The sequence below is a fragment of the Rhincodon typus genome, chromosome 45 (genome assembly GCF_021869965.1).
Source record: "Rhincodon typus isolate 14 chromosome 45, sRhiTyp1.1, whole genome shotgun sequence".
In the NCBI taxonomy this organism is placed as follows: domain Eukaryota; kingdom Metazoa; phylum Chordata; class Chondrichthyes; order Orectolobiformes; family Rhincodontidae; genus Rhincodon; species Rhincodon typus.
In genome coordinates this window covers 6,661,779-6,682,258 of record NC_063376.1, presented here as the reverse complement: position 1 = coordinate 6,682,258, position 20,480 = coordinate 6,661,779, and the positions used below count along the sequence as shown (strand labels likewise).

At 44.4% G+C, this 20,480-nt stretch overlaps 1 protein-coding gene across 1 annotated transcript in view; it reads right to left on the bottom strand.

Moving 5' to 3' along the window:
- LOC109935863 overlaps window positions 1-20,480 on the bottom strand; it is a 111,755-nt gene that overhangs the window by 51,174 nt on the left and 40,101 nt on the right. The window contains exons 7-8 of the mRNA XM_048620041.1: window positions 18,005-18,118; window positions 760-876 (exon numbers count right to left, since the gene is read on the bottom strand). Coding sequence (XP_048475998.1) covers window positions 760-876; window positions 18,005-18,118 — 231 coding nt within the window. The remainder of the gene's footprint in view (window positions 1-759; window positions 877-18,004; window positions 18,119-20,480) is intronic.

Sequence of the window (20,480 nt, the reverse complement as noted above, 5' to 3'; positions counted from 1 at the left end):
ATCATCTTTATAACTCTTTTCTGAGCCATTTCAAGTTTCACAACATTTTTGGCTAGGCGATCTCAGTTATGTGGAGAGACTGGAGAAGCCGGGATTATTCTCCTTGGAGCAGAGAGGGCTAATGGTGGGGGAGGATAGATTTAATAGAGATGTTCAGGAGTTTTTGTTTGAGTAATTCAGGAGAAACTGTTTCCTACCAACGAGGAAGGTCAGTAATCAGAGGAACCAGATTTAGGGGAAGTGACGGAAGAGCTGGGGGGCAAGCAAGGAGAATATGAGTTGTTATGATCCGGATAGTGCTGCCTGAAAAGGGGACAAAGGCAGACTGGATTACAATCTTTAAAATGGGTTTGATTAGGTACTTAAAGATAAAACATTTGCAGGACTAATGCAGGAAGAACAGGGGGGATAGGGGGACTATGGACGGTTCAACACAGGCACAATGATCTCCTTGCATCCTGCATTAATCAACGTGACCTTGAATGAACCCAAGGATTTTTGCCTTTAATATCATACCCAAATCAAACCATTTTCAGAATTTTTATGAAAATTCCTGCATTCATTTTTATTTGTGTCTGCAGCCTCCAACGTTCACCCAGCTTAACAACAACAGCCTGCATTTATTTATCACCTACAATGCAGGAAATGTTCCCTCTGCATTATGACAATAATAGTTAAAAATAGATTGAGTAGTGATCTTCAGCTGACTGTGCCTCCTGTGAAAGACAGACTAGCATTATTGTGTTTACTTCTTGGTACCTGGATTCTGACTGCACACCCAGTCATCTGGCAGAGTGGCTGGATCCACACTGTCATCCAAACGTCTCCACTTCCCACATTTCTCCTCGCTGCACTGAACCCAGGCAACATAATTATCTGGAAAGGAAGCAAAAAATGCGGGATCAGTGAAGGCCACTTTGAGTAAACAACCACGTTTGCCCAGGAGTGAAGAAACTAGCGACTGAGTTAAAAACAGCTACAGCTAATCTGGCTGCCCCACCACTGGTACAGGACTTTACAAAGCTCATGTGACATTTTGACAACACGATTGTTCACAGAATCCCTACACTGTGAAAGCAGGCCATTCGGCCCATTGAGTCCGCACTGGCCTTCTGAAGAGCATCCCACCCCATCCCTGCAACCCTGCATTTCTCATGGCTAACTCACCCAACCTGCACACTATGGGCAATTTAGCATGGCCAATCCACCCTAACCTGCACATCTTTTGACTATAGGAGGAAACCGGAGCACCCGGAGGAAACCCAGGCAGACACAGTGGGAATGGGCACTCGCCTGAGAGTGGAATCGTACATGGGTCCTGGGCACTGTGAGGCAGCAGCGCTAACCACTGAGCCACCATGATTGTTGGTCTATTGTAGGAATTTGCAAGGCTTCATTTTCCAAATGAAAGAAAGGTAGGGAGATGGGAAGGTTAAGTCTGGCTGTAAAAACTCACAGCCAACTTCCAGCTTTGGCAAGGGCCTGAAAACAGGGTTACCCACCTGACAGAGGTCTTAAAGGATGAGAATTGATGCCTGAAGCAGAGACCGCACTTAAAGAAACATCAGCAAACAACAAGAATCCCTACAACAACTGAATGCAGTAAAATGCCCCAGGACACTTCAAGGAGCTTTTAATGAACAAACTAACAAGGGGGAGGCAATGAGGCCTGGTGTTATTATCACTGGACTGTTAATCCAGAGACCCAGTTATGTTCTGGGAACCCAGGTTCAAATCATGCCACAGCAGATGGTAGAACTTGAATTCAAGAAAAGTCTGGAATTAAGAGTCCAATGATGACCATTGTTGGGTAGAATAACCCAGCTGGTTTGCTAATGTCCTTTAGGGAACAAAACTACCACCCTTACCCAGTCTGGCCTACGTGTGACTGCAGATCCAAATCTTATCTGCCCTCTGGGCAATTAGGGTTGGGCAATAAACACTGACCTAGCCAGCGATGCCTTCATCCTGTAAATGAACATTAAACTCTGAGCCTCAAAAAGCAACACTAGGACAGGTAACCAAAAAAAATGTGATCACACAGGTAGATGTGAGCGAGCTGCATATTCAAGGACAGGAGATTTCAGTCATAAGGATAGGCTGGGACATTTTTCACTGGAGCGTAGGAGGTTGAGTATAGAGATTATAGAGATTTATAAAACCACGAGGGGTACAGATAAGGTGAATGGCAGGTGTCTTTTTCCCTAGGGTGGGGGATTTCAAGACTAGGAGGCATATTTTTAAGGTGACAGGAGAAAGATTTAAAAAATGCATGAGGGGCAATTTTTACACAGAGAGTGGTTCATGTGCGGCAAGAACTTCCAGAGGAAGTGGTGGATGCAGGTACAGTTACAATGTTAAGTGTTGTCAATGACATTTAGTTAAATACATGAATAAGGAATGTTTGGAGGGATATTGGCCAAGCGCAGGCAGGTGGGACTAGTTTAGTTTGGGATTATAGTGGCATGGACTGGTTGGACCAAAGGGTCTGTTTCTGTGCTGTATGACTCTATGACTCTAGGTAGAGGAACAAGAGAGGAGAAAATTCGAAAGCTTGGACCTTGAAGACACAGTGGCCAATGTGGAGCAATGAAACAAATATCCCAAGAGCCCAAAGAGCTTCTCATTGAAACACAAGGCTGTTCACGCTATATTGTAACAAGGATGCATATGAGCATTGCTCACAAATTTTATCAACTGCAACTCTTGGAATCCCCTCTCCTCCTTTCCCTGCTTTCCATGTTCCAATGTATCACACCACAACAGCTAAGGTAATTAATGCAGTGTGGAGCTGGAGGAACACAGCATTCTGAAGGGTCCCAACCTGAAATGTCAACTTTCCCGCTCCTCTGATGCTGCCTGGCCTGCTGTGTTCCTCCAGCTCCACACTGTGTTATCTCTGACTCCAGCATCGGCAGTTCTTACTATCTCTGAGCTAGGACCATGGGCATCTCACCCCATGAGAGAGAGACGTGTAGTTGTATAGTTTGAGGGGAACTACTTCAAACATTGGAAAAAGTTAAGGAGGTAGGCTTTCATTAGCTACCACAGCCAGTGCAGTGCTGAAACCTGTAACTTTGGCATTTCAAAATAAAAAGCGAAAGAACTGCAGATGCTGTAAATCAGGAACAAAAACAGAAGTTGCTGGAAAAGCTCAGGAGGTCTGGCAGCATCTGTGAAGAAAAAAAAAATCAGGGTTAATGTTTCAGGTCCAGTGACCCTTCCTCAGAACTGACGGTAGCTGGGAAAACGTCGGTTTATATGCAGAAAATAGGGAGGGGATGGGGTAGGGAGAAAAACGATAGGATAGAGCCCGAAGAGAGAGAAGAGCAGTTGGATAGATAAAGGAGTTGTAAAGATCTGACTGGGAGGTTGAATAATTGTTAATGGGGACTGTTAACGTCTAACATTAGGTAGTGCATTTCTCTGCACCCGACTCTACCCAATTGAGCTACCCAACCCCGCACACAGTTAATCTAGCACTTGTTTTCAGATGGCATTATTAGTGTGAGCTAAGATGTATGCAGAAGGCATTTTGCATTATTTGAAAGTGCAAAGCCTTTTATTCAAGTTGCAACTAAAAGTTACATCTGTAGAGTGTATTTTGCTCTGTATTTTTTAAGATGATTCTCCTTGTCCATGAAGGAAGGAAACTGGTCTCTGAATTTATATATGCCTGGCTATTTCCTTCCTGATGCCCTAGCAGCATATTAGCACGCTGAAATAAAAGCAGGGCAGAAACATGTTCAAATGGTCACATTCGCGTTTGCATGTTGACGAATCGCACGGGAGAAGAACTGTAAGGCAGGCTAGTGAGAAATTCAATTCGTAAAAACAAATTAAAAATGGATATCAGTCTTTCCCTGTACTCTAAATCAGTGGAAGGTATTTAAGAGACCTCTTCTGCTATTCTGCCCAACTCATTACACCACTCAGCCCAAAAGACCAAGTTATTTTTGCTGCAAAAGTACCACACTCCTGCCAGCAGATGGCAGTGCTTCTGGACTAGATGTGCTTGTATGTTTTGTTAACAGAAAACTGCTCTGTGTGTTGGCCTAAGCCCTGCTGAAAGCAGGGGTAAAACTGGTTTATTTACAACTGCAGTTTGGGTTTTATCAGCTGTGCTTCATGCTCTTGCCTCACAAAAATCCTTGGTTCAAATCCTACTTCAACACTTAAACTATAAGGCAGTGTGAGAGTGCATTGCAGTGGACTCCCATTTTTTGGGGAGGGGCTTCATGGAACAGAATCCCTACAGTGTGGAAGCAGGCCACTTGGCCCATTGACCTTCCAAAGAGCTTCCCACCCGCCCCACGTTATCCCTTCAACCCTGCGTTTCCCATGGCTAATCCACCTAACCTACACATCCTTGGACACTATGGGGCAATTTAGCATGACCAATCCACCCTAAACTGCACATCTTTGGACTGTGGGAGGAAACCCACACAGACATGGAGAGGATGTACAAACTCCACACAGACAGTTACCCAAGGTTGGAATTGAACCCAGGTCCCTGGTGCTGTGAGGCAACAGTGCTAACCACTGAGCCACTGCACTACCCCCAGATCTTTGCATGGCAGTGATAGTGTGTATTTCTCTGGGGTTCAGGTTCCACCTGCCACATGGGGCTTGTCACAACCCATATAAAACAGTTGATTAAAAAATTCTGACTTCAGGACATAGTGCAGATTTGATAGTGACTGAGATCATCATACAGCAGTCCACTAAAGGGTTGCAAAACAACATCTTCCTGACATTAAAATTGTCATTCAGCATTTTAAATATTTCAATATGCAACTCATTCAAATGTTTAGCTTTGCTATTAGGTTGCTGGCATAGTGTTTTATAAAGTCGGTGCACATTCTACACAAGTCCCATGGTTCAAAAACTTTTATGCTTTTGCAAATATCAGACAGACAAGTTTAGCGGGCCAGTGTGCATTTAAATTCCTCTTGGGGACTCACAAACATATGAGTTAGGAGCAGGAGTAGGCCATTCAGCCCCTCGAGACTGCTCTGCCTTTAAATAAGATCATGGCTGATCTGTCTGCATTTTGAATTACACATTCCCCTTAATCCACGTTGATAATCCAGAATGCTCATATTATTAAAACCACTGCCCTTCTGATGAGACGTTGAACAAAGGGCCATCTGTCCATTCCGGTGTGTCTTTTTTTCTTTATTGTTTCATGGGATATGAGCACTGCCGACAATTGTACATTTATGCTTGCCCCTTGAACTGAGTGGCTCATTCGACCAGTTCAGAAGGTTGCTAAGAGCCAACCACATTGCTGTGGGTCGGGAGTCATGAGTAGGCCAGACCAGGTAAGGACAGCAATTTCCTTCCCTAAAATGGCATTGGACACAAATCGGTTTGTAGGACAAATCATTGATGGCTTCATAGTCATCATCGCTGAGACTAACTTCTCAAGTCTAGATTTATTAATTGAAAATTTCTCCACCTGTCTGGGTGGGTTTTAAACTCATGCTTCCAGAGCATTAGCCTGGGATGATGGATTTTCAGTCCAGGGACATTATTCTAAGCCAGCATCTCCCCCTTGTGGACACTTGGAATGGGTAATAATTAATTAAAAACTCACAACAGTCTGTGGATCTTTGTTGTACACAAGCTGATTGATCTGTTACCTGCATATAGCAGGGAATCATAGATGAATTACAACAGTGTGGAAGCAGGCCATTCCGCCCATCAAGTCTACACCAACCCTCTAAAGTGCATCCCAGCCAGACCCAACCCCCTGCCTTATTCCTGTAATCCTGCATTTCCCATGGCTAGCCCACCTAGCCTGTACATCCCTTGACACTATGGGGCAATTTAGCATGGCCAATCCACCCTAACCTGCACATCTTTGAACTGTGGGAGGAAACGGGAAGCACCCAGAGGAAACCCACACAGACACAGGGCGAATGTGCAAACTCCCCACAGGCAGTCAGTCACCCAAGGCCAGAATCAAACCCATATCCATAGCACCGTGAGGCAGCAGTGCTAACCACTGAGCCATTAAGACACCCTGGGAGTACACTTTAAAACAAACATAATAGCCCTGGCTTTTTTTTTAATACAACCATTCCCGTGACGGTGCAGAAGGCGCTATATAAATATCAGTTTGCATTCTGTGACAGCTGGTCCAGCCTCACCTGCAGCACAGTGGCAGAAGTGAAGCGTTCACAACAACAGTGATGATCGTCCAACCTCATCAATAAGGCCAGTCCAGCCTTGCCTGTAACAGAAGGCAACTCTTGCCTTGCTTTAGCTGTGAAGGCCAGTTTAGCTCTTCCAAAAACAGTGACAGTATGTTCAGCTTCGTCTCGAGCAATACAAATATGCTGGTGGGTGCAGCCTCAGCACTGTGTCAGCTCAGCTACATGGTTGCCTCTGGTTTAGGAAGCTTTTGCTTTCAAATCTCACTCCAAGTTCACTGCACATTATCTTTGGTTTCATGACTATGCTGGAAACTCATAAGGCAGATAGCCAAAGTCTTTCCCCCAGGGTAGGAGTGTCCAAAACTAGACGTCCTAGGTTTAAGGTGAGAGGGGAAAGATTTAAAAGGCATCTGAGGGCCAACTTTTTCACAAAGTGGGTGGTGCGTGTATGGAATGAACTATTACAGGAAGTGGGGGAAGCTGGTACAATTGCAACGTTTAAAAGGATTCTGGATGGATATATGAATAGGAAGGGTTTAGAGGGATATGGGTCAAATGCTGGCAAATGGGTCTAGATTAATTTAGGATATCTGGTCAGCATGGACGAGTTGGACCGAATGGTCTGTTTCTGTGCTGTATGACTCTATGATTCACTGGCCCCAACACTTTGATTTGCTTTGATTTATTACTGTCACATGTACCTAAGTGCAGTGAAAAGTTTTGTTTTGCGTGCAATACAGGCAGGTCATAACATGCAAGGATCATAGGGTGATTGAACAAAGCAAGGAATACAAAGTTACGGCTGCAAAAAAGGTGTACAAAATGGAAGCTCAACATTAGATTTGAAATTTGAGATGTCCATTCAGAAGTCTAGTATCAGCAAGGAAGAAGCTGTTCTTGAATCCGTTGGTACGTATGTTTAAGCTTTTGTATCTTCTGCCCAATGGCACAGCTTTATGCATTGCTCTGAAATTTTTCAGGCATTTATCCAATTCCCCTTTGATAGTCAGTGCCAAATCTGCTTCTACTGCCCCTTCGTTCACTGCACTGCAGACTCTAAAAGCTCTGTTAAAGTTCCCTGCTCTGAAGAAGGGTCCAGACACGAGACGTCAGCTTTCCTGCTCCTCTGATGCTGCCTGGTCTGCTGTGTTCATCCAGCTCCACACCTTGTTATCCCTGCTCCAGTGAATGTGCGGCAAGGCTTTTCCAATTCTCTCATCTTGCTGCAGCCTCTCATTCCTGGAGTCATCCCCTGCAAATCCATGACATTCCACAGCCTTTTTACTATGTGTGCCCCTTACTACGCACAGCATTCACATAGTGCTCTAACAAACGGTTTGCATAGATTCATCATCACCTCTGTTTCAGTATTCAATGCCTCTCTATGTAATACAGAGAATCCTACCTGTCCTTTTACAGCAGTATTATTTGTTTTTTTCATTTGCCTTTTAAGACTTGTATATCTATACCCATGGAATGTTTTCAACTACTAGTGGATTTGCGATAATTGCTGCTCAAAAGATGCACAGCGGCAGCTCTTCAAAGTTCCTCCCAAACGTGATGACCTTCTCCACCTGGAGGGACGACAGCAAAAAGACCGGACCTTATAGTGTCCTTCCCAACTAGCAGCACCTAATAGCCAACAAAGTACTTTTGAAGTGCAATCGCTGTTATCATGAGGGAACACAGCAGCTTATTTGCACGCTCCCACCAACAGCAAACAGGATAATGACCAGATGATCTGTTTCTGCGCTGTCGACTGAGGGATAAGATGAGGTGGTTTTCGGAAAGCTTCATCACAAGTGCATTGTGTGCAGGGCTCTGTGGTCTATTCCCCAGGGCGCACACCGAGATAAACATCAACTGCGCTTGGAGGACCATCAAATCAGTGAGAGGTGCTCTTCGGACTGCCCGAAACTTATTGGCTTCCAGAACAAGGAGTTGACTGTGACCATGTGTTGCAAATTGGCACAATCCGAGGTCCAGGACTGCGTGCTGAGGAACATACTAAAGTTTGGGGCAGCTGCTGCCAAGGCGCAGTGGGGAAAGACCACTGTCTGAGGCCTTCCTGCTGAAGGTAAATAGGGGCCCATTCAGTTATCAGATATCCCATGCCTCAAATGCATGTAAATATAATTTTATAGAAGTAAGAGATGCCTTTTGTTTGTTGGATAAAGTCAAACTCCATTGGTTATTTGTTTCTTCATATGCTACTGTACAGTACCAAACTGTATTAGTAACTATGTATGAAAAAATTCTTTTATGAATAAAGTATGTTTTTGAAATTTTAAAGAACTTGATTGAGGGATAATTATTGGCCACAGAACATCAGGGAGAACCTCCCTGCCCTCCTCTGAAATAATACCGTAGGATCCTACACAGCCATCCGAGAGGGCATTGAGGAATTTGGTTTAACATTTCATCCAAAAGACAGCGCTCTCTCAGTCCTGCACTGGGACTGTCAGCTTTGCTATTTGCTGTCAGTTGCCAGAGTGGGGCCTAAACGCTTGTGACACAAGAGGATACCCACTGAGCCACGACTGAATTTGTGGAATTCACCACCCTGGAGTGCAATGGACCCTGGGATATTGAGTAAATGCAAGGAGATAGATTTTTAATTAGAAACGGATTTAAAGGGTTGTCAGGTAGGGACAGGAAAGTTGAATTGAGGCTGAGATGAGATCAGTCATGATTGTATTAAATGGCAGAGCAGGCTCGAGGGGCTGAACTGCTGAACCACTGTGATTTCCAGCATTTTTTTGTTTTCAGTACAGATTCCAGCATCTGCAGTAATTTGCTCCTAGCTCTTATTGCATATTGCACATCAACCCAGACCTCAAGTTGACTGCTGCTGTGGTTTAGATTGATGTTAACTGCAACTGTTAAGAAAAACAGCATTCCTGTACCCTGGACTTAACTCCTCCCTCAATCAGCATAACCACAAATAGATAGCCAATGGATAAACTGACTATTTGTAAAACACTGGAGTGTAAAAATGATCCACTGCATCAGTTTGCACAACAATCATTATTACACTTCATATGTAATTCAGCAGGGTGGGGAGTCTAGCATTTTTCTAAGAGGTGTGAAACAACACTATATAAACACAAATCTGTCTCTATTTCACCAGTAGCGACGGCGCGCCGAGCTTCACATTTAGCAGTTGAATGCTGCCTTTCTCTGAATTAACAGCTCCTGTTAGACTTCTCTAAGTGACACCATAGGGTAGTTATATGTCAAATTGCATTAAAACTGGTAACAGCTGTACTGACAAAGCTGCCTCAAACAAGCTGTACTTTTTTTTTCTCTCGACGCACAGAATCATCGAGGGTGAACGCAAAGTATTTGTTCACCATTGCTCTCCCCAGGGTCCTGATTTCTGTCAACAGCACACATGTTAAATCATGCATCCCTCCACAGAACAAGCACTTTTAGTCTGTAATTGGGACGAGGAGTGTCTGCAAACAGTCTGAGATTTAACATTTCCCGTTTGTTTTGCTCCAGACATTTTCGATCTTTTTATGTTTCAGACTGCCTGCCAGCACGGTTAGCTGTCTGACATGGATTCACAAAATTGTCATGGTGCAGGGTGAGGCCATTCAGCCCATAGTCTCTACACCGACTGTCCGATCAGGAGGCTGTAATACAATGAAGGCTGCCCCAACTCTCTACGTTAGGTCTTCCTCTACTGATGACAGACGCCACGTTCTGAACACTATATGCTTACTCCATTGATCGTTTTCAGCAACAAAAGCAGGATTGCAAAGTTATTTTTTTTCAGTTACTGCTCCCGAGTTATAAGTTCAAAGTGACTGTTCCAGACAATTCAAGAGGAAAGTTTCGTTTTTTTTAAAGTTGCACATTATCTGAAATAACTGGTATTTTTGCCTTTTGATCGAACGCAGATATTTTGGTTCAAGTTTCTTTAGTTCCACAACCCCATCTCCTCCAAAAAATGCACTGTTACTTCATCATTTAAGCCAATTCGTAAATGTAGGACTGTGGGAATCTCAAAGTGGGGTTCTCAGAAAAATATTGGGAATCCCTCCAAGTCAAGCATTGGAATGGTCCATAAGTAGTGGACAATCTTACCTAATAGATGGGTTAGACGGCTTACTGAAGCTTTACTCACCAAAAAAACTTTACCAGAAACTTGGGTCCACCTAGTCCTGGCAACCTGGTCTCAACAACATAGATTTGAGCTGCCACTCAACAAAATACAACCAGGAGATCAAATTGTGAACGCTTAAAGTCATAAAGATGTACAGAATGGAAACAGACCCTTCAGTCCAACTCATCCATGCCGACCAGACGTCCTAAATTAATCTAGTCCCATTTCCCAGCATTTGGTCCATATCTCTCTAACCTCTTCCTATTCATGTACCCATCTAGATGCCTTTTAAATTTTGTAATTGTACCAGCTTCCACCACTTCCTCTGGCAGCTTGTTCCATACATGCACCACCCTCTACATGAAAAAGTTGCCTCCTAGGTCCCTTTAAATTTTTTCCCCTCCTGCCTTAAATCTATGCCCTCTGGTTTTGGTCTCCCAAACTCTGGGAAAAAGACCTTGGCTATTCACCCTATCCATGCCCCTCATAATTTTATAAACCTCTACAAAGTCACCCCTCAGCCTCCGACACTCCAGGGAAAATAGCCCCAGCCTATTCAACCTCTCCCTGTAGCTCAAACCCTCTAACTCCAGGAAGTCGCCCAGATTCATCCAGGGGAGACTTCAGTTTGTCTTCCAACGAAGGGCCACATATTGGTGACCCTGTTTGGAAGATTTCCCACTGTGAGAAATGGTCCATTTTGGGCAGGGTGTGAGTTCAGAATGATGCCCTTTGAGCCCGTGAGGAGGCTATCCCACCGAGGGGCATGCCTCTTGTAAAAGCTGTCTGTACTCAGTTTCCCAGTCTTGGATGCATCCCATAGCTGGACTGAAAACTCAAGAGAAGGCACTGTCTGAATGTGGAGCCGAACATAAAACCCTTCAGACGTCACCTCACTGATGTCTCACTAAAATCAGTATCATGCTTGTTAAAGCTACTGACATTTTTTTAATGGCCGGCAAGAAGTGGATGGGGATGGAAAGTCGACCACAGGATCATTTGCCCAGCCTAAGACAAAGACTACTGAAAGGAGATGAATGAGGGTAACCCTCCCTCCTGAGAGAGTCTTCACGTGCAATCACACCGTGCTCACAGACCACCATCACCAGGCAGCCTACTCCTCTCTGTTACATATCTGAGGGAACGTTCCCCGTATAGTTTCTGTATGCAGCCCAATGTTTGTCAATGCATGAATGTTCTAAACCTTTTTTCTGGGTGGCATGCGTGCACATTATTCATCGGAGAATAAGGCTCGCACCCCTGTATCTTTTAGGCTGCTGCGTGATTCCACAACCACACAGCTTAGTGTGATCTCAAGTGTATTACAGGATGACTTAGGTTTTAACCAAAAAATTCCGACGACCTCTGCGACCTTTTCCAGCGTCAGTTCGAACCTCACGTCCAGTCGAGAGGATCTCCTGGCGTGTAGCACCAGTGAAGTTTGCAGAGCAAGTAGACTATCAGCACTCGCATGCACCAAGTTTGGAAATTAAAAGAGAACTTGAAATCCTTCACTGTTAATCTTAAATTTCAAGTGGAAATGTAGCTGATTACAAATTGGATTAAGAGAGAAGCCAAACTTGGAATGAGGTTGGCCATGTGGATCTCATTAAGTATGAGATCCCTGATTGGGATTGTTAACCTGGGCCAATCAGGGAGCCCTGGCTGACATATGAACAGGAATCTCAGGGATTCTCCTCACTCTAGGGAATGGCTCTGAGCTGGCTGGTCAGAATCCATGTACTGTGCACGTGTAAACATAGGGTGACTTGGATACTGGCCTCCGTGGAGTTATTTTACTCAGATAAACAATTAATAAAAATTGAAAATTACACACTTTATTTAAAGAAAAGGTGTAATTCTTTATCAATTTGGAGAAACCTGAATACCACAAATATAAATTTGAGCTTTTTAGGGCCAGTGAGTATGTTTGGTGGTAATCACAAAGTTACAATGCTGGTAAAATTCCAGTTACACCTCATACAAAAAGGTGCAACTTTTCCAAGGGTTTTTATAGCAAGGCAATCAGTCAATTCTGCTGATTTCCATAGCCACAACCTTGGAGTGCCTCGACCATGCACCTTCTGGAAAAACATACCATCTCCCTGGCAAATCTCGTATTACTCCACGTACATGCCAACTCCAGAAACTGCTGTCTGTTTCTTTGGAGCAATGACAACAAACACTGGCAGTTTCATGTCATATTTAAATCTGGGCTGATTCAAGGCCGGACTCCCATTGCTCACATCCAGGGCATTAAGGAATATGCAGATTTTCTGCTGAAATGCTTGTTTAGTCCTGCTCGTCTCCTTTGGAATACTGCATTCGTTTCTGTTCTCCCTATTATAGGAAAGATTTACAAAGATGTTGCCAGGGTTGGAGAGTTTGAGCTATAGGGAGAGGCTGAATAGGCTGGGGCTATTTTCCCTGGAGCATCAGGGACTGAGGGATGACCTTTCAGAAGTTTATAAAATTATGACGGGCATGGATAGGGTGAAGAACCAAGGCCTTTTTGTTCCCACAGTAAGGGAGTCCAAAACTAGAGGGGCATAGGTTTAAGATGAGATGGGAAAGATTTAAAAGGGACCTAAGGGGCAACCTTTTTCACGCATAGGGTGGTGCATGTATGGAATGAGCTGCCAGAGGAAGTGGTGGAGGCTGGTGTCATTACATCATTTAAAATGCATCTGGATGGGTACATGAATAGGAAGGGTTTGGAGGGATATGGGCCAAATGCTGGCAAATAGGACTAGAATTATTTAGGATATCTGGTCAGCATAGACGAGATGGACCGAAGGGTCTGTTTCCATGCTGTACATTTCTGTGACTCTAAGATAAACGTAGACATGCTTGTATGTAGTGTAACAAGACAAATAACACCAAACTAAGGAGTTGCATTAGCAGGACTATTTATTGTTTCACAGATGGAAACACAAAAATGGGTATCTTAAGCCCTTCATTTTAAGCCCCTTTCTCCTCTCTCCTTCTGACTTTCCACCCTGCAACGGCTCTGTACATGTACTAGTCATCAACTGAGAAGATGTGCAGATATCTTGTCCCATGAATTTTGCCAAGGAATTCAGCCTTCAGAATGATACTAGTCATTCTGTGATGAAATACCCTCTTGGTACACTCCCTGTGGAGATATTTCCCACTCAGCATTTCCTCCTACTAGACTGGCCAACATCAGGAGCTCACAAAACAAGTGCACCGCAATGGCTAAATTCACTCCCTGCCTCTGTCTCTCAGATGATGCATTGGAATGATGATGCACTAATAGCCTTGGGCTTCCCTCTTAAGCATTTTCCAAGTTCACAGTTTCCGCACCATTGCCACCCGTTTCCCCCAGTGATAAAGGAATTTAAAATGGCATCTAACGGGAAACAAAAACTAAGAATTCTTTTTCTCTCTCAAAGCAGAAGTAAACACAGCGCGGAATTTTACGTCATTCATCTGGAGGTGACCCATTTCCTCACACGCTTCTGTTAACGAACAAATGGTCAGGAAATCAAACGGCAGCGGGGTGGCATCGGTGCACCCTCTCACATCCACCGCTCTCAATCACAGAACAAAATGAGAACACAAAACTGCATCCACGCTCAAACCCATTCGCCGAACTTCTTTTCCAAAATTATAAAATTATCAGGTTAGCCGAATCAACTCTAAGTAACCAGATTCTGTCCAAATTCCACTGAACCAACTAAAGTTTTGAGACTTCAACCTGCACCCCAGTCACTCCTCTGTACTTATATGCCTGCTCTATCTACCTTTGAGGGTGTTTCAATGCTCCTCGTTGTCACTGATGACCGGCGTTTCCTGAGTGTGGCAGACAGCGAAGGAGTGGTGGGCACCCTGCTGTTTGTGGCCTCTGGCCCAGCTAGTGGTGGGCTGGAGTTAAGGTTAGGCACGGCCCCGGATGGGCCGTGAACCTCATTCTTGTCGGTTTGACAGGCGACTGAGATCTGCTCGGAAGGACCGGGCACTAGGACGGCACTGACATCACGCAGGAGCTCCACCAAAACTGACATCTGGCTCGACAGCCTGACCAGCCTCTTGCCTAATTTCCGGGAAAAACTATTGATTCCTTCTCCCAAGATTTCTTGCAGCTGCATCAGGTCTCTGTGCAGCATGTGGAACCCTTCCTGCTGTAGCTCCAAGAATTTGGAAGCAAGGACCTCCCCTACCTCTCCCTCTGGCTGCTGACACCCAAACACAACATTTCTATATTGGCCAACCTCCCTGGTTCCCCTAGAAAGACTCTTGGAGAATCTCTGGGCTGGACTATCCTGGAAACTCTCCTCCTCCTCCTTTGGCAGGTAGTCTCTCAGAGCTGCTGGAGTGGCCCAAGGGTCGGAGTTACCAGCTGTCACATCGTGGCTACTATCCCCACGTGAAGGCTCCATGGACCCGCTCCCTCTGGTGGTGTCTGACCTGGATGTGGCGATGAAAGGGGGGCTGGGCCGGTTGCTGAACTCTGAGGATGAGAACCATTGAGATATTACAATATTAAATATGAATGTTTGACCCCCCGCCTTCCACCCCACCTCACTGTCCTACACATTTAATCAAGTGCCTTCAAGGATCAACAATGAGAATAAAAGAAGACTGCAGTACTGAATCATCATCCTCATATCAGGGCGAAAATCACCTAAATTGCGCTTAGTATCCAGGGATGTATAGGCTAGGTGGATTAGCCATGGGAAATGTGGGATGGGGTGGGGGGCCTGGGTCTGGGTGGGATACTCTTCAGAGGATCTGCATGTACTCAATGGGCCGAACGGCCCGCTTCCACACAATAGGGATTCTACGGTTCTATCTAAACTGGTTTTGTTGCCCTGGTAACTTTTGAAAATCACTCAGTTGAATAACATTTGCGTTTTCAATAAGATGTCTAGTAACATTATTTTCTCATAAGTCCCAAAACCTATTCAACCGGAACACCCTCCCACCACTTCAATAGCTTCTCTGTAATTGAATGAATGATTGTACCATTGTGTACAATCAAACCAGGTATATTTTAAGGCCTGCCTGTTAACATATTACCACTTTTTGTGGAAAGAGAGTTCTGTTTAACTTCCTTTCTTGCGCCTAGCTTCCCAAAATTTTGACACGTCTGCCCCAACATTTGAATCCCTTTGACACTATAATCTTTACCCCCACAGGCTCCTTTTTTTAACCGCAAACAAGTCCATCTTCCTGAACTATTCCCGAAGAGACATGAAGAAAAGTCCAGGATTGAGCACCCTGTCCAAACCTTCTGAGTTGCGGACAATGTACAATCCTACCATACCTCGAGAATTTTTTTAAAAAGCTAAATTCAGAGAAGAAAAGCGAAGTAAACCTTCTCTCTGAACAAAAGTCCACGTGTCAGTCGCTTTGCAGAACATCACTCCTTAAAATATCACACCTTGTCATGTGCATTAACAATCTATTTAACTCACATTACAAAGCGTCAAGTCATAATTGAGTCATTAAAATGAGAGAACGAAAGCCTGTAACTACCTGCTGATTTCTTCTGTGTCTTACGATCTAGCCTCTCTCTCAGAGAGTGGGGTTGCTATGTGCTAGGAGCTCCTCATTTGAGCAACTTTCTTTGGCACAACTACCTGCAATTGACCTCGTGAGTTCCTCATATGGAGCATTTCCCCCCCAGGCACAAGACGGGCCGCTGTCTCAGGTGAGTGAGTAAACAAGCTCAGCAGGTCTGGCAGCATCTGTGAAGAAAACATCACAGTTAACGTTTAGGGTCCGGTGACCCTTCCTCAGAACATTCTGAGCAACATCACCGGACTCGAAACGTTAACTCCGATTTTTTCTCCACAGATGCTGCCAGACCTGCTGAGCTTTTCCAGCAACTTCTGTTTTTGTTCCTGTTTTACAGCATCCGCAGTTCTTTCAGTTTTTAAACAAGCTCAGCATTGCTGATAGTACTCAAGATCCCCACCCCCCACAAGGCTACTGCATCACAAGGTGACTACTTTTTATTAGCAAGTATCATGCAAGTTGTTCTGTACATGAATGGTTTCAAATTAAGTATGCCTTTGTGCAAGTAGATGAAGTAAACTGGTGTACCAAATAGCAGTTATCTACAATTTCTAGGATGCTAATTAATCAGTGCCATAGGCATCAATTTCCAATCCCAGACATGGCCTCTGAGGAGATGAACTTGAAAGGTTTGATTCATTTGTGAGAGGAAGTAAAGCTGGTTATGCATATCCCCCCAACCCCCACAACTTCATTAGCCTCAAAGGCTTCGTCAACAACACCCAGACCATGCAAAATGACATAAGGATACAAGACCGTCTCAAGTTTGATCGCCAACCTCATTGAGTTAAACAATCCCACTGAGTCAGCTACAATAGGCCTCTGAGACTGTGAATAGAAGAAGTTGAGAATGCAATAAAATGCGTGGCTCTGCACCATGCTGCACACCTTCATTTAGGGCGGCATGGTGGCTCGGAGATTAGCAGTGCTGCCTCACAGCACGAGGGACTTGGGTTCAACTTCCACCCTCGGGCAACTGTCTGCATGGAGTTTGCACATTTTCCCTGTGTCTGCATGGGTTTCCTCCAGGTGCCCCAGTTTCCCTCCACAGTCCAAAGGATGTACACATTAGGTGGATTGGTCATGCTAAATTGTCCAGGGATGTGCAGGCTAGGTGGGTTAGCCAGTGGAAATGTGTGCTCACAGGAATAGAGTAGGGAGTTGGGTCTGAGTTGGATGCTCTTCGGACGGTCAGTATGGACTCGATGGGCCAAATGGCCTGCTTCCACACTGTAGGGATTCTATGATCACTATTCAATGACCTCGCTGGTTAGCACTTACATGTGGATTCTTGCCGAGACAGAATGGGGGTCAGAATTACATTGACTGAAATTCTCAAAACTGAGATGACTGTAATTTCTGTCAGGCAAAGGATTAAAGAGCAAAACAGAAATTGCTGGAAAAGTTCAGCAGGTCTGGCAGCATCTATGCAGAGAAACCAGAATTAACGTTTCAGGTCTGTAGTGACTGGAACAAGGTTAGCCAGGTGGATCTCAATGAGAATGAGGTGCTTGTCTGGGGCTGTTACCTTGGGCCAATCAAGCAACCCTGGCTGACAGATATAAATGGGAGTCACAAGGATTCTCCTCACTTTAGGGACAGGGCCTGAGCTCAGAATCCATCTACTGTGCACGTGTAAATAAAGGGTGACATGGTGACGTGACACCAGCCTCCTTGGAGTTATTTCAGGGTCCAGTGAATTTCTCTCCACAGATGCTGCCAGACCTGCTGTGCTTTTCCAGCTATTTCTGTTTTGTTTCTGATTTCCAGCATCTGCAGTACTTTCAGATTTTACTTAAAAGATTAAGGAGATTTGGGTTAAAGTTAACCAAGTCGAGCAAAGATTTGAGATTCAGATCATTCACAATCTAACTGAATAACGCAAGTAGCCTGACAGGCTGAATGGCCAACCCACATTCCCAGGAGTTGATGATTTCAACAAAGGTGTCTGTAACACCGTTGGGGTTTTCAGGGGACGGGGATGCAGCTTGGCACTTATACAAGCATTAGACGTATGTGCACTACTCAGATAAGAAATTAATTGTTTGCACATCTACCACAACCATCTCTAAACACAGAATGCAGTCTGACCATGCACAACACTGCCAAACTTGCCCTCACCAGACATTTACACGGGCACAATTCTAAACAGACTTCACTCCACATGTTTATGTTCCACAAGACTTACCTAACGCAGATTCTTCATCATCGTCAATGAACTTGGTGTAGTCCTGAACAATCTTCTTTGGCTGGCCTTTACGTTTGTGTCTTCGTCCTACTGTGCTGACTTCATTTATCTCATCTGATAACAAAATAATTATTTTTTAAAAAATCATTGTTCAGAAATCACTCTGCTGCGTAATGCTGACAGTTAATTATCCACTTGCTCACACATTTTAATCTACCAATTGAGTGCAAGCATCTTTCAGAAAGCTAACTTGATGAAAGATGATAATATATTCGTCTTTTTATGGCTGATTAAGTTTCATGATACGTCAATATTTTTTGTACTTGATTCAGAATGTAAATCCTAATGTCCTTTAAGGCAGAAACCTGCTCTCCTTGCCAGGTCTGACTTACATATGACTCAATATACACAATGGGTTACAGAGGAGGCAATGGCCTAGTGGTATTATCATGAGACTATTAATCCAGAGACTCAGCTAATATTTTGGGGTCCTGGGTTCAAATCTCACCATGGCAGACATTGGATTCAACAAAGAATCTGGAATTAAGAGTCTAATGATGATCGTGAATCCACTGACGATTGTTGGAAAAACCCATTTGCTTCCATTTGCTATGGAAGGAAACTGCCATGTTTACTGGGTCTGGCCTACAACTGACTCCAGACCCACACCAAGGTGGTCTACTCTTAACTGTCCTCTGGACAATTAGGGATTGGCAATAAATGGTGGCCCACCTAGTGACTCCTTCATCCCATGAATGAATAAAGGAAGTCAGCTGTGGTTCGTTGGTATAGCTAGGGCAGCACAGTTGCTCAGAGATTAACACTGCCACCTGGGTTCAATTTCACCCTTGGGCAAGTGTCTGCATGGAGTTTGTACGTTCTCCCCAGTCTGTGTGGGTTTCTTCCAGGTGCTCTGGTGTCCTCCCAAAGCCCAAAGATGTGCAGGTTAGGTGGATTGGCCATGCTGAATTGCCCACAGTGTACAGGGATGTGTAGGTTAGGTGGGTTAGCCATGCAAACTGCAGGATTACAGGGAGAGGGTAGAGTTGGTGGGTCTGGGCGCATGGTCTTTGAAGGATTGGAGTGAACTTGATGGGCCAAATGACCTGCTTCCACACTGTAGAGATTCAATGATTCTTTTGTTTTTCTTATTCATTCATGAGGGTGTCGCTGGCTAGCAGCATTTATTGTCCAGAGGGCATTCAAGAGTCATCCGCATTGCCGTGGGTCTGGAGTCACAGGTAGGCCAGAGATAAGGATGGCAGTTTCCTTCCCTAAAGGATGTTAGTGAACCAGATGGGTTTTTCTGACAATCAACAATGGATTCATGGTCATCATTATATTCTTAATTCCAGATTTTAATGAATTCAAATTCCACCAACTGCCATGGTGGGATTTGAACCCAGGTCCCCAGAATATTATCTGGGTCTCTGGATTAACAGTCCAGCGATATATCACTAGGCCGTCGCTTCCCCTGTCATTCACTCCTGTCTACAGGTTGTGGTTTTGTGTGTCTCAAGTGTGCCACGTAATCTTGGTTTCTAGATTCCCACTGATGTACTATTTGGATGGAATGTTAAAATAAGATTTCAGATCTCTCAGAGAGATGTCAAAAGATTCTACAATGCTATTTGAGGAACAGCAAGGTATTTTCCCCAAGTCAATACTTCCCCTCAACCAACATCACTAAAGCAGATAAGATCATAGAATCCCTACAGTGTGGAAACAGGCCCTTCTGCCCAACAAGTCCACACCAACCCTCAGAGCATCCCACCCAGACCCATCCCCCTATAACCCACCCCTGAACTCGACAGGCAATTTAGCATGTCCAATCCACCTAATAATCTGCAATATAGTTGGATTTACCATTCTGTAGGTGATAGAGAGGACAGATGTGTCATGCTGATCGAAATAATTAAATGGGGTCATCACCAATTATCCATTGTTTGCCTTGGCACAGTTATTAGGACATTTGTCTTTGCCACAGATGGCTGAGGGTCAGAGCCCTAATATCAGAAAATTAAATTCTTTATCAAAGATTAATTACTCATAATCAACATCAATGCTTTCAATCTGCAGCACTTTTAAGCCAGTTAGGAATTCTACTTTTGCGTGAAACAGGAAGGCTGGCACAAGTTCTTTGAGAAGGTGACCAAACAGGTGGATGAGGGTAAAGCGGTTGATGTGGTGTATATGGATTTCAGTAAAGCATTTAATAAGGTTCCCCATGGTAGGCTATTGCAGAAAATACGGAAGCATGGGATTGAGGGTGATTTAGCGGTTTGGATCAGAAATTGGCTAGCTGTGAGAAGACAGAGGGTGGTGGTTGATGGGAAATGTTCATCCTGGAGTTCAGTTACTAGTGGTGTACCTCAAGGATCTGTTTTGGGGCCACTGCTGTTTGTCATTTTTATAAATGATCTGGATGAGGGCGTAGAAGGATGGGTTAGTAAATTTGCGGATGACACCAAAGTCG